General features: G+C 39.0%; 1 protein-coding gene across 5 annotated transcripts in view; it reads left to right on the top strand.

Annotated features, from left to right (window-relative positions):
• brsk2b (BR serine/threonine kinase 2b) overlaps nt 1-16059 on the top strand; it is a 171130-nt gene that overhangs the window by 66760 nt on the left and 88311 nt on the right. For all 5 annotated transcript variants that reach the window (XM_058382186.1, XM_058382187.1, XM_058382189.1 and 2 more), the window contains exon 2: nt 13133-13227. In XM_058382186.1, the coding sequence (XP_058238169.1) occupies nt 13133-13227 (95 nt within the window). The remainder of the gene's footprint in view (nt 1-13132; nt 13228-16059) is intronic.

Raw genomic sequence — 16059 nt, 5'->3', positions numbered from 1 at the left:
GACATCCAACAAGCTCATATAGGTATGATGACCTGATGTCCACATATTTTTGGCTATGTATGTGCTCATGCTTTGGCTTCCCTTTGAACCTATTTGCATGCACCATGCACTGGCTAAATCTTATGTGAAATAATAAATCATGGTTATTTAAGCTCTGCCTGTCGCTGGTCTCCAGAGTGATTCTGATCCCCTCATACTAAATCTCATTTGAGAAGTAACAAAGTCAGTTAATCAATAGCCCATTGGCTGGAGGCACAGCGGCAGGATAAGTTGATTGGTTGAGCCTGGGGGCAGGGGAGTGACAGTGAGGTGTCTCCGCGGTAAATCCGGCGATGCTAACGGGGAGCGGGTCGATAGCTCTTCAGATGTTATAAGTGACTGTCTCTAATGTAATTCCATATGTCCTCAATCAGATTACTTTATTGCCTGACACGAATGGCTGGCATTGGATTCATTTACTGACGTGCACATATAACGTGTATGTCGTTAAGGAACACATTAGCACTTATGAAGATGTATGATGATGCTGATCTGTGTTCAGTGGTTGTGTACATGAACATATCTGTATTTGCTTTCGGAATATCAATGAACTGTCACCTTGTAGATGCATTTTTACACATGCAGCACACATTCTAGGTGTGCAGGTAAACCTTATCAGGTCTTACAGCTCCATTTTTTCTACGGAGCCATTTTTTTTTCCCGAGCTAAAAATAATGCTTACTGTATTTTCTATGTCAGCATATTGGTCAGCAGGCAAGACAGCACCCTTGAGAAATCCTCACACTAATTCATACTGTAACCAGCAAACCTTATCTTTGCTTACCTCTTTTCTTATAGAGTCTCATTCCTCCTAGTCGACTATACAAGAATTTCTATGGAGATGTCTTTGTTCCTATTGAATTCACAGCACGAGAGAGTGAGCAAGAAAGAATAAAAAGACCACATATGAGTGCAGGTGATGTGTTGAGCGGCAGATCTGGATAATAAAAATCAGTACAATGAGCTGGTAATACGCAGTAGGCAGCAGGATAATGAGCTAGCCACTGCTGACACATTGATTTAGCCCAAGAGGCGATGGCAGTGGCGTTAGCGGCTGCATGAAAGAGATGTCAGTGGACCCTACAATTGTGGCCAGCATAATGAGTGTCACCTCCTTACACTCCACCCCCTGCACCTCTACTTTTCATAGATTCAGAGGATGCTTGGAGCCTGCTTAGGGCTCTCTTGATAGCTGCTATTCTAGTCTAAGAGGAAGGGTTAGATTGCTACCCTGGGATTTGAGTCAGTTAGAATTGCCAATAAGTCAGGAATCTGCTCTCCATACATTTCCCTGGAAAAACGTGTGATTTTTCATTTATGAGGGCAAGCTGTGGCTTTGTCTAGACAGTTTGTGGTTTGAGAATGGATTGAAAAACAGTAGTAAGGTAGAAAGACCGATTTTTTTTTTTGCATGCAAGAACGCTGGATCTCCCCGTTTTGCTAAATACCTAAAAGCTAAGAGAACCATGTTTTTTGAAACCTTTCCATTTTTCATTTGCATCATTTCACAGAAACCCTTATCCAGATTGATTTATGGAAGTGCTTTGTAGTCTATATCAAAAACATATCCTCAAGCTAGTTCACTAGGTCAGAGACCAACAATAATAGCAACCTAAAACCCAGTTAGAGGAGCTTAGTATGGCATGAATGAGAAAAAAAAAGTCAAGGATTATTTTTGATAGAATAACTAAGTGCTAATTCAAGGGCTTGGTGAAAAGGTAAGTTTTTAGTCTTTGTTTGAAGTCATTGACTCATTCCATGAACCGGGTGCCAGGAGTCTTTTTGGAATCAAAATTCTTATTCATTTTTATCTTTAGCTACATAAGAAGAGTTAAAAAGAGTCCATTAACAGCAGCCACAAAAAGACATCACACAAAATAAACATGAAATTTAGCATACAGGGCGAGTTACAAAGGGCAGAGATTTTAGTCATGACTGGTTAAGGCTTTTAGAATCAGTGCAGTCCATTTCCTTTTTCATTTACTGTAGCTGGTTTGGCTTTCTTAATCACAAGAGTGGTTTGTTCTAATGAATCTATTGTATGTCATAATAAAATAAAAGCCATTGCCTAAGCAGTTATACATAAATTATGCATTTTGTGTAAAATAATGTTTCTTGCAGACATTATGCCTATAAGTATACTTATGAGTTCGTGTAGACAAAGGTAGACAAAGAATAGTCTTGATGTATGTTTTCCTTGCACCTTGAGGGACGGTTGGTGCAGTCAAGCTGTGATGGTGGTCTGAATGGAGCTTGATGCAGTGCAGGGTCTGATAAGTGCCTTAAGGTAGGTCAGCTTTGCTTGTAAGCCTCCATGTTTAAATTTGATGTAGGCAGCTTCAGGAAACCAGTGGAGGGATGCAATGCAGCAGTGGGAGCTCTTGGTGGGATAGAAAACAAATCTTGTGATTGCTATCAAGATTATAAGGAATGCATGACATGCAAGGGTAGATCAGCCAGTAGCCTGGGCATAAGGACTGAACAAAGCACTTATAGAAATGGTCAGATCTTCCTGATGTTGTTGAGAAGCTGAATTATTTACATTTACGTTTCACTTTGGTAGACACTCTTATCCATCTTGCAGTTTTTCTCATTTTATACAACTGAGCAATTGAGGGTTAAGGGCCTTGCTCAGGGACCCAGCAGTGGCATGTTGGTGGACTTGGGATTTGACCTTCTGATCAGTAGTCCAATGAATTTAACCACTAAGTTATCCCCCAATCAGGTGAGTATTGCGAGGCAAGAAGGCTAGTTGGTTGTCCAGAACTATCCCAAGGCTGTGTGCAGTGTTGAATGTGTGATCTAAGAGTTGTGAGGTAGATCCCAGGAGTTTTACTCTTGAATTATTTTTTCAAACTCACTGATGTTTGCACAGAGAGTCTGTTTTTTTTTTGAGCCCAGGCATGAGCCAGGGACCCTCTGGTTCTCCTGAGAAATGGGGTTCGCTTCAAGGAGACTCAACATCAGTGAAAGCTGTGTAGTGAATAACCATTCAACAGAATATGAGTTTAGCCTGTTAGGACACCCTTTATCCCAGATTTGATTCTGGATGTCGACACGACTATTCAGGCCAAATGTAATTATTGAAGTACACCATTATGGTGAATATCCAATTATAAAAATATTCCTAATTCTCCTCTTTGTTACAATTGCTTCGGTTATTAGATCTGTTTTACGATTCTCTGGGCTTGGTCTGTCAACACAGCCAAGCGCTGACATCATAGTGACTTTCGCTCCGTAATACGAGGCAAAAATAACAGCTTAGCCCTTGAGGACCTATTTGGCTCCCCTTGACGTTCGTTAGGGGCAATAAACACAAATTTAATGCTGCTGGCCCGTATCCTCATTTTTTGAATCAGAGCTGGTAGCATCTGGAAAACTGTCTGGTGCTTGGCTCTTTTGCTTATGGGAAGCTGTACCTAGAGGCTACAGAACTGCTAAGCCTGCTGCATTTGAACCATGGACTCTGTGATCTGAGAAACGCTCACAATGTGTTAGGAACTGCAGTGGGAATCACCAGTTCATTGATTCTTCAAGCCTTTAGGGAGTGAGGAATGAGCTTGGCTGAGTATTAAATGATTGCTGTGGGAGATGAGGGTTTACCCAAAAGAATTAGTGATATCCAACGGAAATGATTTTATTACAATTAGACGTTAGGATGCACTTAAACTAAATATATCCTTTGTATCATAGAGGTTATCATGATGATAATGATGATGATGGTGGAGTTGATGATGATGATGAGGGCGATCATCTTTCCCTGTCTTGCCCTCGGTACAATTTTTTTCTTTACCGCCTTCAGAATGGAACAGTTCTAGAGCCATGATGAGTTCCCCCTCTCTCTCAGAGCTCCACAGGAGTCCGTATTCGATAGGCGGGGGAATGGGGGGTAAGCGGGAAGCCACTGCCACCCCTTAGGCAAGTCCCATTATGTCTATTCATTTGCAATAACCAGATGGCATTTCAGATTGTATCTCCAATAGCCTGCTGCATTAACACAGTGCTTTAGGTGGGAAGAGAGCAAAAGCACCTCGAACGGTGGGGAGAGGGGAGGGGGCAGGGAAGGGGGTAATTTTTGTGATGACACACTACCTGTATCTTTTTTTCAGGGTTGTCAAAGTTACTGCAGACTTTTGCAAGCACCAGAGCCAGGCCTCTTTTCATTTATTTAGTGTGTATGTGATTCATTTTTGGATTAGGTGATCATCAATCACGATACTGACAGCCCCAGATGGCACATTGTTGAGCTTCCAAATGGTTTTTCTCATAACACTAGTCACCTGCAAGCTGCACTTGCTCTCTCTGTGCTATCATACAAGCGAATCTCTCTAAGACTTACTAAAGAATTAAGATTGTAATAGCTTTCTAATATTATGTGCTATTCAAGATTAGAATAAATATCTAATTTGCTTTATTAGGATGAGATATTATACTTCGCTTCTGTAAATCTGCCTTGCTTTGCTCTAACTTAACCAAAATGAAAAATGTAAATTTGGCCAAGTTAGTCTGAATACATGGCATTTATAAAAAGAAAAAGATGCCTGCTTTCAGTCACGGTGCCAATTTAGATACTGTTATGATGACTTCACCATCAGGCTTACTGCTTAACAAGTTTGCCTTCAGAGGTTTTCTCTGGGTACTCCAGTTTCCTCCCCAAGTCCAAAGACATGTGTCATAGTCTAATTGGCATCTCTAAATTGTCTGTAGTGTGTGAATGGGTGTATAAGTGTGTGCCAGGATTTGAACCCCGTCCAGGGTGTCCCATACCTTGTGCGCCAAGTCCCCTCGGATAGGCTCCAGGCTCCTGCAACCCTGTGTAGGATATGTGGTACAGAAAATGGATAGATAGATGCAGTAAATGGATGGATGGATGTTCACCATCACCAAGTTCTTGCAGGAACAAATCTCCCTAAAGTAACCAAAAAAAAAAAAAAAACCCAGCTCCATGTAGGTCAGAATGATTGCAATGATTAAGATTTGAGCAGGCGGCATGTTCCCTATACACCATTTAAAATGCAAAGCAAACACAGCGATGCAGGTCTGCACAGATGCTTGGCATGTTAGTGTGGTAAAAAATAGCCTCTTAAAGTCCTGCTGAACACACATGGCCGGCTCCCTGATATCATGGTGTGTGTGGGTTGTTGGAGATCTCCAGATACTCCTTCCTCTAGGCAGGAGCTATAAAAAGGCCTAATTGAAAGATTTTCACTGCCAAAATGCAGACAGGAAAAAAAAAAACACAAAGGACATGATATGTTGGGTTTTGATGCTGCTGGCTGTATCAGAGGTGTGTGTGTTCTTGTTCCTGACTGTGGGATCTCATCATTTGAGTAGATGATGCTGCTTGCCTGTGAAAGAAAACAAAGCGCTCATCAGATTTCTCTTTCTGTAGATATCTTTTGGACCAGTGTGAGTGGTTTGGGACGGTATTTCTAATATCTTATATGAATGGATTAAACATGGGTGGATGGATGAATTTAGGAGAGCTATTGATGCTACTGATAAGTTAGAATCCATCCATCCTTCCGTCATTCATTCATTCATTCATTCATTATTAAAGTTCCTCTGTCTGGTCATTCTAAACCAGTAAAATAACATGTGCACAAAAGTGTAATAAATTACTGAATACATTTTTAATGTGAAGGGCCTGGGGGCATTCCACTTCACCCTAAAAATGATGTATGGATATTAATGACTTGTTAGCGTCCAGCTAATTAACTGCTAGTAAACTAGCTCACATCTGTCACATGATTTTTGCTTAACTTTCTAGTTTTCAGACGCAGTTTAGACAAAGTGAAAGTTTTTCCCCCCGTCTATGGTGATTGCCAATGAAAATCTTTCAAATAGTCCTTTCTATGCTCAAATAAAGTCATTTTTAAAGTTCTGTTGGATGATTTGATTGTAATTATATAGAATGGGGTTTGGAACAAACAAACAAACAAAAAACCCCCACAGATTTTGTAAAATGCCAAATAAATCACCCAACTTGAGCTAATTTAAGACATTTTGTAAGATGTCTTGTCCGCCAGAGAGTTGTCGACCATCTTGAAAAAATTTTTTCATCCTGCGTCAGCATCTGGTAGCCCCGCCTCTCTTTTGCTACATGAGCAAATCTGAGAGCATTGAGTGTATGAAGTGTCCAAAATTTCATCATCCAGACTCTTTAAGTCACTTGAAGGCACTATTTTTTTCTTGTTGGAATTTTCACTGGGAACACCATTTATACTCGCACTATTTATATTACAAAATGCCATAGATAAGTGCGGAAGTGTGCAATTTGGGATGCATCTTAAGTGTTTTTTTTTTTTTTGCAAAGACAGTGACCTGAGTTCAGGATCAAATGGAGATCCCTGGAGTTGTGTGTTTGCTGTAAGCACTTAATTTTTAGCATGTCAGATTAATGGGTTCTTATATTTGGCTTCTGTTTGAAGTGTGAGATGTCAGTAGAGTCACTATGGTGCTTACATTTACGTTCACCAACCAGGAAGTGTCTTTCTGTTTATGCTCTTTGCGAATATGGTTTTTCATACAAGTGAATATAATATCGTTGTATTGTTTTTAACGGGAAAACCATCTGAAAACCTGAAGAAAAATTTTATCTAGTAGACTTTTTTCACCAGAGGCCAAAAAATGCATATATCACCTGATGTGTCCATGTTCAACATTGAATTTCTTTCTTATGTCACATTACACAGTGGTGTTCAATGACTCTTATGAAAGTAGACAGTCAGAAAGTTTTATTCATAGAAAAGTTCTAAAAAAACCTATATTAGAGTCTATATTTGATATCACCATTTACTCTAAAGAAACTTTCTATCTTTAAAGTAAATGGTGATATCAAATATCAATTTTAAGGTGTTATCTTCAACCACAAAATTTTCTGTAAGGCTTTCCAAACAGGTAAAAACGTCTCGCACTGAAAAAAATGTTTTTTTATACTTATGGAAAATGTCCAGTAAGTTGTGGTTAAATTCAGCTAAAAATGTATTCTCTCCATTTTATATGTATTTTATATTTATATCCATGTTATAAATGATATGGCATCATTTGTGCATAGTTATTATTATTATTTTTATTTAATTATTTATTTATTTATTTATTTATTTTCCCCCACACACTTTTGGATGAAACCTAAGCCTCAGCACACTGTGACTATTCTGGATCATGACCCACGCTCTCTGGTTGTGTGTGAATGTCCTCCCAGCAGGCCGGAGCTCAGGAGTCTGGGCCTTGTACAGGCATGTAGTATATTATCACCTCTGTACAACTGTCAGGTGAACTGGCTTGTAAGGTGTGAGAGATACGTTTTCTCCTGATGGTATAACAGTGCTAGAACTTGCTCACCCTAAACGAAAGCCGTTTTTTTAGAAGCAACCCCCGGTCTATATACTCAGAATTATTCATTATAATAATCCAAGAGAATTTTTGAAATAATTTTGTTGCTAATTCAGTAATCTGGGTGTTATTAAGTAGGGAACGAAGTAGAAACCTAAACATGTATACAGAATAATGCTTTGAAGAAATTAGGATGTATCAGATGCACATATGGTGCTGTGAAAGTTGTGAAATGCGAAAAAAAAAAAATGATGAAACAATAACTGTCAGTAAACCATAACAAAGGAAGAAAACAAAAATCACACACAAAGGAACACAATGCAATATACATGCAGCCTGTAAGGAAAACTGTTTTCACACATTTCATTTGGACTCGACCAGCCTGCGTTCGCTTCACTGTTTAATTATAAAGTCTTTATCATGACACTGAGTGCATTAATCAAATATAGATCAGCGTGGGACCGCAAAGCCTTGGCACAGCTACAGTGTCTGCAAAAGCTCCTCTGCAGAAGCTGCCATATTCCACATCAGCAAATGCAAAGAAAGAAAGTGATATTAAAATGTGTGAGAGACAAAAGGACAGGGAAAATGTGAGGATATGTCAGTGGGGGAGGGTGATGGGGGAATCCCTGGACATCATTGATGCACTGATGGTTTGTCTAAAGGTCACAGGCAAAACCTATGTATATTCCACCGTGAACTCTCAAATATTGATTAGTTAAAGTCTGTCAGTGTCATTCCCCAGGGAGTTCCATGTCATTCCTCTGTTGGGATTTATCTTCATTTCCGACCTTTGTTTGGTTGTTCAATCGTTCCTTCCTTCCTAAATTCCTTCTTTGTTTGTTCCTTCCTTCCTTCCTTCCTTCCTTCCTTCCTTCCTTCCTTTGTTCTCTTGTTCGTTCCTTCCTACTGTCCTTCCTTCCTTCCTTCCTTTGTTCTTTTGTTCGTTCCTTCCTACTGTCCTTCCTTCCTTCTTTCCTTCCTTTGTTCTTTTGTTTGTTCCTTCCTACTGCCCTTCCTTCCTTCCTTCCTTCCATTCAAGTTGCACTTCAGGTTTTGAAAACATATTTCACCTGCCAAAGACAAATTCAAAGTCTTCAGCATTTATACTATTTTGCTCTTCGTTTAATAATCGCACTCGAATGGCGTGCGGCTGAAACGGATTAAAAGTGCACTTGCGTGCTTCTTGTTGTTATGGTAACATTGGCACCAAACCTTGATTCATGCTCCAACTTGGGATTGGATTTACTTTATTATGTCACATGCATATAAAAATAGTTTGAGTACAGCGTGCTCAGGTTCGGGCACATATAAACAGTTCATTAGGAATTTCCAAGTGGAAATTTTTTAATGTTTTATTGTAATAGCTGTCATATAAAGAATCTGAATTTATTACGTTTTTGTGAAAGTAACACAATGATGCTGCCTCTAAAAGCAAAAAAGCATTTCGTTTCAACAACCAAGTAGAATTTGCTGAGCAAGAAAAAAAACAAAAACTCGGGCCTGACTGAAGAAAACACACCAGCACCCGGTCAGTGTAAAATGGTATAAAAAATCAATGCTCTTTTTTACTCTCAATGCTTCACCTAATTCTCCACATCCAGTCTCATTTCTTGATTCACCTTCTTACTTCATATGCCCGTTTTTTTTCTTTTTTCTTTTTTCCCTGCATTCTCGGTTTTTACGCAGAGATTTGACAGCTCTCTTCACACATGCCTCCACCATGAGATTTCAGCTCTCAGAGTTATCGGCAAAGTGTTAGCGGACAAATCTCTCATGGAAGAGTGTTGTTTCTTTCTGCAAAAATGACAAGAACACTGCATGTTGACCTGCTGGGAGAAATGTTTGACTCAGTGATGTTGATCTGTTTATCTGTGCAACACAGTGACTGAAGAAGGCCAAAGCCTACAGACTTTCTCATTATCTCTAGCAGAATCTCCAGCATAAGGTTCCATGAACTTCTCCTTAGAGAATAAAGACATGCTCACCCTTAGTAGGAAATTCAGATTCTTCTAGACAATTATAATCGCACACATCTGTCTATAATCTTAATTTTCCAAGGACAAATGTGACTATATAGTGTATATCATTACATATCAGCGGCTTAACATCCCATAGCAGTAGGTAGTGTGCATGTGCAATTGATGTGCTGCTGTTATGAGATACTAAGAGTTAACTAGTGGGCATAAAGCACCTAAATAGCTGAGTTTTTATCCCTCAGTCCACAGAGGAGGGTCAAGGCTATGACACACTTCCAGTCAAATGCATCATATAAAGCTGATTCTCATGCTGCGTTGCAGGGCATCATAAGACACTCAGAAGAAACTGCTCTCCATTTCCTTCCGCATTCATGAGCTTACAAATGGCTATGATTGGCTAGTGATGTTGTGATTGACAGGGGAAAGAAGGTATAACCGTTCCTCCTACCGCCAATTTGGTTTTGGACTCCTGGCTAAAGATGGCTAAATGTTAGCGCTCTAATAAGATTAAACATGAGAACATAGTATTTGATGTATTTTCCCGTAATATCTCAGGACATCCTGAGATAAAGAAACTGAGTAAGGTATTGGACCATCACAAGCTACTAGAACTACCTCAGTATGTCTTGGCTTAGATTCTCCACATCTCTGGAGCTGTACTTGAAAGATGCACAATGTTATGCCAAAAGAAATTCTTCTCGGTTGGTGTTTTGATGAAAGTAGTAAAAGGAAAACTCCCATCAAGATAGAAATATTCCATCATAGGATGAAGTTAATCAGTTTTAAATCACTTTTAATGTCTGCCGTTAGAAAGGGACAAGTGGTCCCAAATCATGCCAGCAAAATAAATTCAACCATATGTTATTCATATGCAGTCATTGTGTGTGTGTTGTGTGTGTGTGTGTGTGTGTGTGTATTATATGCTTGAATGAGAGAGTGTAATTTGGCATGGATATTTTAACATATGTGGATATGTTTCTCAGTTCTCGGGCTATGTGGAGGCTTTGCCTGCTCTTTGTGTGCCTGCCCTTGCACTCCCACTCTCTCTGACTAACATGTGTTGAGCCATTAATTTGCCTGTTCCGTATGCATTTATTCATATTGAAATGTTTGACTGAAATCCAGATAAGCATCCAAACAGAGGTTGTGTGTTTTCTACACAGCTTTCAGTGTGTTTCCATATTGTGCCAGAATGGACGCTTCATGTTCGTGTTTACTCGGACATGCCTACTGTTTGAATAATGAATTTTCGGAGGCTTTCAGGGCATCGCTGCAGAAGAGAAGCACATGACTTCATCTCTTCTCTTTTCTCGTGCAGTTCATCTTTACTTTTTTTTACTAGAAGTATATTAGAAAATTGAACTAGAAAAACAGGCTAATATGTTGATGTATGAACCAAAAGGTGGCAAACAGTCAAATAAACATTTAATAAGAGAAAAAATATATTGCTAATTTATATTGTGTGAGAAGTTCTAGCTGTAATTATAATATTAGTAACTCTGAATTTGGTTTTATTTAACAATATAGCGTCCACCTGTATTATTCATCAGCTTATAAAGTACCACATGATCCAACAAAACACATGCTCTGTACCATGAGCTTGAAATACAGCACACAAAACTGGATGGAAATAAAGCCGTATCAACTGTTGAGAACTGTAGCAAGGGACTGGATAAGCTACCGAAAATATTTATTAAATATGTATGCCTGTGTGCCAGAGTTAGAATAGTTCTGCACACAAATTAATGAGACCATGAGAGACTAAATCCAGGTCAAGAAATCATCATTTGTGTGTGCAGTGTAAGCTGGTTTTTGTCATGCGTTTAATTCACTAATTTGTCAAGTTGATAAAATAGTGCCGGTGTGCTGTGGTGAAGTTTGGTTAATAATGATAATAATAATAATAATAATGATAATAATAATAATAAACAGGCCACAGTTTAAAAGATAAAATAACAAAGCAAGAATCTGCTATAGATACAACTAAGTGTTGTATATAATTAGTTTGAATAAAAATACAGTCCTCAGGGAGTGTGTTAAGATTAATGCGTGTTTATGGCCTGTGTGTGAAACTCTTGTGCAACTGTTTGTGTAGCTTGTCAGTAGTCAGTAGTTACATCTGAGGTCTGAATATCAATGTGTGCGACTTTGACCACGGCTCCTAGTGATTAGCACCCGATTTTGACCTCAGTCTGTGTGGTGTGTACGGCTATATCTCATATCGCATTCTAATGCGTTATTCTAGACTGCTTATGAAAAAACATAACCATCTGCCGCGTTCATACAGAGAAATGCAAACACATAGCACGTACAAGTATATCGAATATACTGTATTAAATTATGGGCTGTATTTGATCAGTAAACGGAAGGGGGAGGAGCTTGGAGCAGAATCAACTAAGGTATCAGTGACTGTAGAAATCAGATAAAATTATTAATGAACTCCTGAGATTTGGAAATAGTTTCAAAGTAGTAGTTTGGAATATGTTTGTAAAATGCATAGAATTGTTGTATTGTGTTTGTTTTGGTACCAATATAATCTCAAGGATTTTGGCATTAGGTAATATAACATCAAAGTTTAGGATATAGATTTCTGTTGTATTAAATAAAAATGAAATAAAATACCACATCTCTATAAGACATTTCTTGTAGAAATTATATTCCTAGAAGAAATAAATTTTATTTATTTATTTATTTATTTTTAATTATTTTTTTTATATATTTAGATCTGATTTAGATCAGACAAAAAAAGAATTGCACAGCACAGAATTTTTGGTTCAACTAGCACAGGGATGTCAAATCTTATCCACAAAGGTGTCCGATGTAGGTGCAGGTTTTCATTCCAGCCGAGCAGAAGCCACATCCAAGTCTACTGAAAGCCGAGATCAGTTGATTAAACAGGTGGAATCAGGTGCGGAATAAAAAACCTTTGGCGATAAGGTTTGAAAGCCCTGAACTAGCAGCTAAAGTAAACTGTTTCCATGACTTGCATTTTTAATGCCATTTCTCCAGCGAATAAAAGTTACTGTTGACTGAATAATGAAGATTGATGTAATTTTGTATTGTGTAATTCAGATCTCCTGAATTAAATGCCACGGTTTATAGTGCACTATGACCTTTACCTCCTAATATATTACTCTGTGTGTATCTTTCTGCCTTGAGACACGTCTCATAAAGGCAATTGCACAAAGATGAAATATTCGCTCGGTCCCTAGATGCAGGATTCTACATCTCCACACGCCTTCAGCAGGGAATGAAGGAGACATTGGCATTACACTGCCCTTCAGGCTCTAATGACACATGGACATAAAAGAGAGGCAGGGATGCGTCAGGTGTGTGCAGCCCCACAGCCCCAAAGCCCTCTGGGTAACTCTGCAGGGAAATCAACAGTTTGATATGCAGAGGTTGGATAAAAAAATAAATAAATGCACGACGGTAATAAAAAGATGCAAAGCCCTGGCATTTGGAGACGGCGTGTGATATATGGATGCTGCGCTGTTGGGCTTTGAGTGAGGAAGCATCTTCGTTTTCATGGTTGCTCTGACGGAAAGCTGTTCAGGGATTTCCTTCATTGATCTGGCCTTGTTTGTGTTTATGTATGTTCTCTGACATTTACCGTGCTTTTTTGAAAAGTGTGCCGGCGTATTCATTTTACGCATGACGGAGACGATTTTCATTTCAGATGAAAGTGCTGAGCGAGGCTCTTTATTGCCACTGAGCATTCTTTTGATGAAACTCTTTTATAACTTTCTCTTTCTTTCATCTCCTGTCTTTTGTCTTAGGATTGGTGAAGTTGGGGGTTCACTGTGTCACGTGTCAGAAAGTCGCCATAAAGATCGTGAACCGGGAAAAACTTAGCGAATCAGTATTGATGAAGGTAAGGCTATTTTATTTGTCTGATTTATGAACATGCCTCTGTATTTTTTTTTTCTGAATAGATTTACTTTATAGTAACCCTTTAAACAAGCACAAAGTATTATTGTAACAGGATCAGTAAGATCTGTTTTCTTTTGTGTTTTCATGAATTCACGACTTTTCAGAGTCACACTGTGGCTAAATCAATCATAATCGTAATCAGGTCTCTTAACCAGTGTCTAAATAAATGCCTATAGTCTGCAGTATATGACGTCAGAATCAAATTCATGCTCATATTTGGTACTCACTGTACATTTATATTTGACTCATCCAGTATATATCCTCATAAGCCTGCAAGTATTTTGTCAGGAAAAAACACATGTATACTTGATCAAACAAACCCTCAGAAACACCCAAGCTGATTTGCTTATAGTTTTCCTGGAGGATGGCACTGAATTAGCTATCATGAACCGTTTCTCCTGCTACTTTGTTAAAGAACGTCATTTACCCATTTATTCTTTCTAAATCATCTGTAACTGCACGAGCAATTTATCAGATTGCACCATCAAATTAATACTCATTATCAGGGAGCTTAAGAAATCAGGGCCTTAAGATGCTTTCACACATATTAGACCAATTTACTGGGTATTTGGTTGCATGTGGATTATATAATTTAAAGACTAAAAATTTATTTATAATGTGTGAGAGGTATGCGATGTACAGTACAGTATGGACTTGTGAGAACTCTTTCAGTCATTGGTCAGAAATACGAGGACGGGCAAAGGTAAGCAAAGCTGTGTCCATGTGCATGTAGACATCCCAAAACATACCAGTTCAAAGGATTTCGTGTATCACATCCGGATCTTATCTACTGTTGTTTGTTGGTGTAAACATCCAGAACACATCTGGAAGGTGTGCTACAGCTTTGCTTTTTTGTTTGGAATTTTTGATTTAGTCTGAACCTGAATGTGATGTCTTCTCAGTGTTCTCACCTGTAGATGAACCTCATAAACCTCAGGTTTCATTTTAGTAGACTAAACACTGCATAAGGGAAAGTGATCTTCAGTGCATATGCCACTAAATTATGCTAATAGGGTCTTTCACCTCAGTTTCATTGCATCACCTCTTATTGATGATGATGATTGGTATTTATTATTATTATTATTATGATTATGATTATTATTAGTTGTAGTAGTTGTAGTAGTAGTAGTAGTAGTAGTAGTAGTAGTAGTAGTAGTAGTATGGCATGATCACACTAGACTTTCAGCATTCAAAATTTCTTGGGTGTGAATATAGATGGAACTGAATATGCCATCCCTTGCCAAGGTGTTTTTTCCCTTTTTATTCGCAATAAGCTGTCTAGCTAACGTAATGATCATGCATTTACAATATTGGCTTCCTCACTGTGACTCCACTGAACTCGTCCATTTAGATTTGAAGAGGTCACACTGTGAGGTGTCAGTCTTCTATTTTTCACACAAATGTGCAGGCCAGATTTCCACAATCTTAAAATGTGAAACTTCTCCACACCGAGCTTGTGTTTCTGGTGTCTGGCATTGGCATGTGTATGAATGAAAGTCAGTGGAACGAAAAGTGTAGTGTGACCCCGCCTTTGGTAGTAGTAGTAGTAGTAGTAATAGTTGTAGTATTGTTATTGTTGTTGATATCATCATTACTGGAGTCTCTCACTGCAGCCAGCCTCCTGAGTTGTTTGGGCTGCACTGAGGCCAAATGTAATCTGGTGCTAGACAGCTGTCTAGGGTTTCTTTGTTCCAAATAAAGTGATTAGCATGGATACTCTCACTCCAAAATATAATTTTTTACTGCAGCACCATCTTCCACAACAGCTTGTGGTCAGATGGCCAACATAAAATCCCACAAGCCTGAGGATTTGACGTTGATTGTAGGAAGTTCAGTTGAGGTTAGCCGCAAACCTGTGTTGTCATCCTTAGTTTAGAATGAAGCGTTCCAGTGCGGCATGAATGGGACGTGACAGCTTTCACTCCGACTAGCGATGTAAACAGTGACTGCTGATGAGCGTTGCACCATGCTGCAGCACTCGGTGCCTCTTGTCCTTTTGATGAAAGTCAGTGCCTATAAAAAGAACCTTTCTTACTTCTGCAAACACACTCAGTGTGCCACACACCCCCATAAACACATGCGCTATTCATATCTTCATCCATGTGTTTGAACTAATTGATCACTTTTCGAAAACCGTGCCTGGGGTCTGATGGGAAATGAACAGTCCATAATCTGATTAAGGCTAATTGCCTTTGATAGCGTGCAGTCGCCATACCTAGGAACAACCAGATGTGACTGATTTGAATTTAATTGATGTAAAAGTGGATGCAATTTCATGCAGCCCCCGAGCCTTGCTCTGTTACACGCTTTGTTCCAAGTGACATGCTAATGCACATGTGTTATATGAGCAATAACAGTTTCTCATCTATTACCCCTGAAAGCCCAAAACGGTACACTGCAGTTTTTGGGCTACTGTCAGAAAACAAGCCCAACATCATAGACCATCTTATTAGACTGGAAAAATGAACACGACAAAATCAACATGAACAGACTTGATGGCATCTTTATCTTGGCTGTGTGATCATTTGTGTGGATAAAACTGCAAAGGTCATTCTTTCCTGTGACATCCTCACACATCCTTCTTATTGTCTACTACAAGGTCCTTGCGCACGCAGCACTGTGATTTCTCCCCCTCACTGCCTCTCTGATATAGACAACCAGCAATGCTCTCCTAAAAAGCCTTGCTGAATCAGCGAAACAAGCGATTTGCTCCCAATTACTGTGCTTTTGCCATTTCTGCTGATGCCCTTTTTTATGCTTATGAAAGGTGAAA

The sequence above is a fragment of the Hemibagrus wyckioides genome, linkage group LG27 (genome assembly GCF_019097595.1).
Source record: "Hemibagrus wyckioides isolate EC202008001 linkage group LG27, SWU_Hwy_1.0, whole genome shotgun sequence".
NCBI classification, from domain to species: Eukaryota; Metazoa; Chordata; class Actinopteri; order Siluriformes; family Bagridae; genus Hemibagrus; species Hemibagrus wyckioides.
The sequence above is the reverse complement of the archived record's forward strand: the minus strand, read 5'-3'. Positions and strand labels throughout refer to the sequence as shown.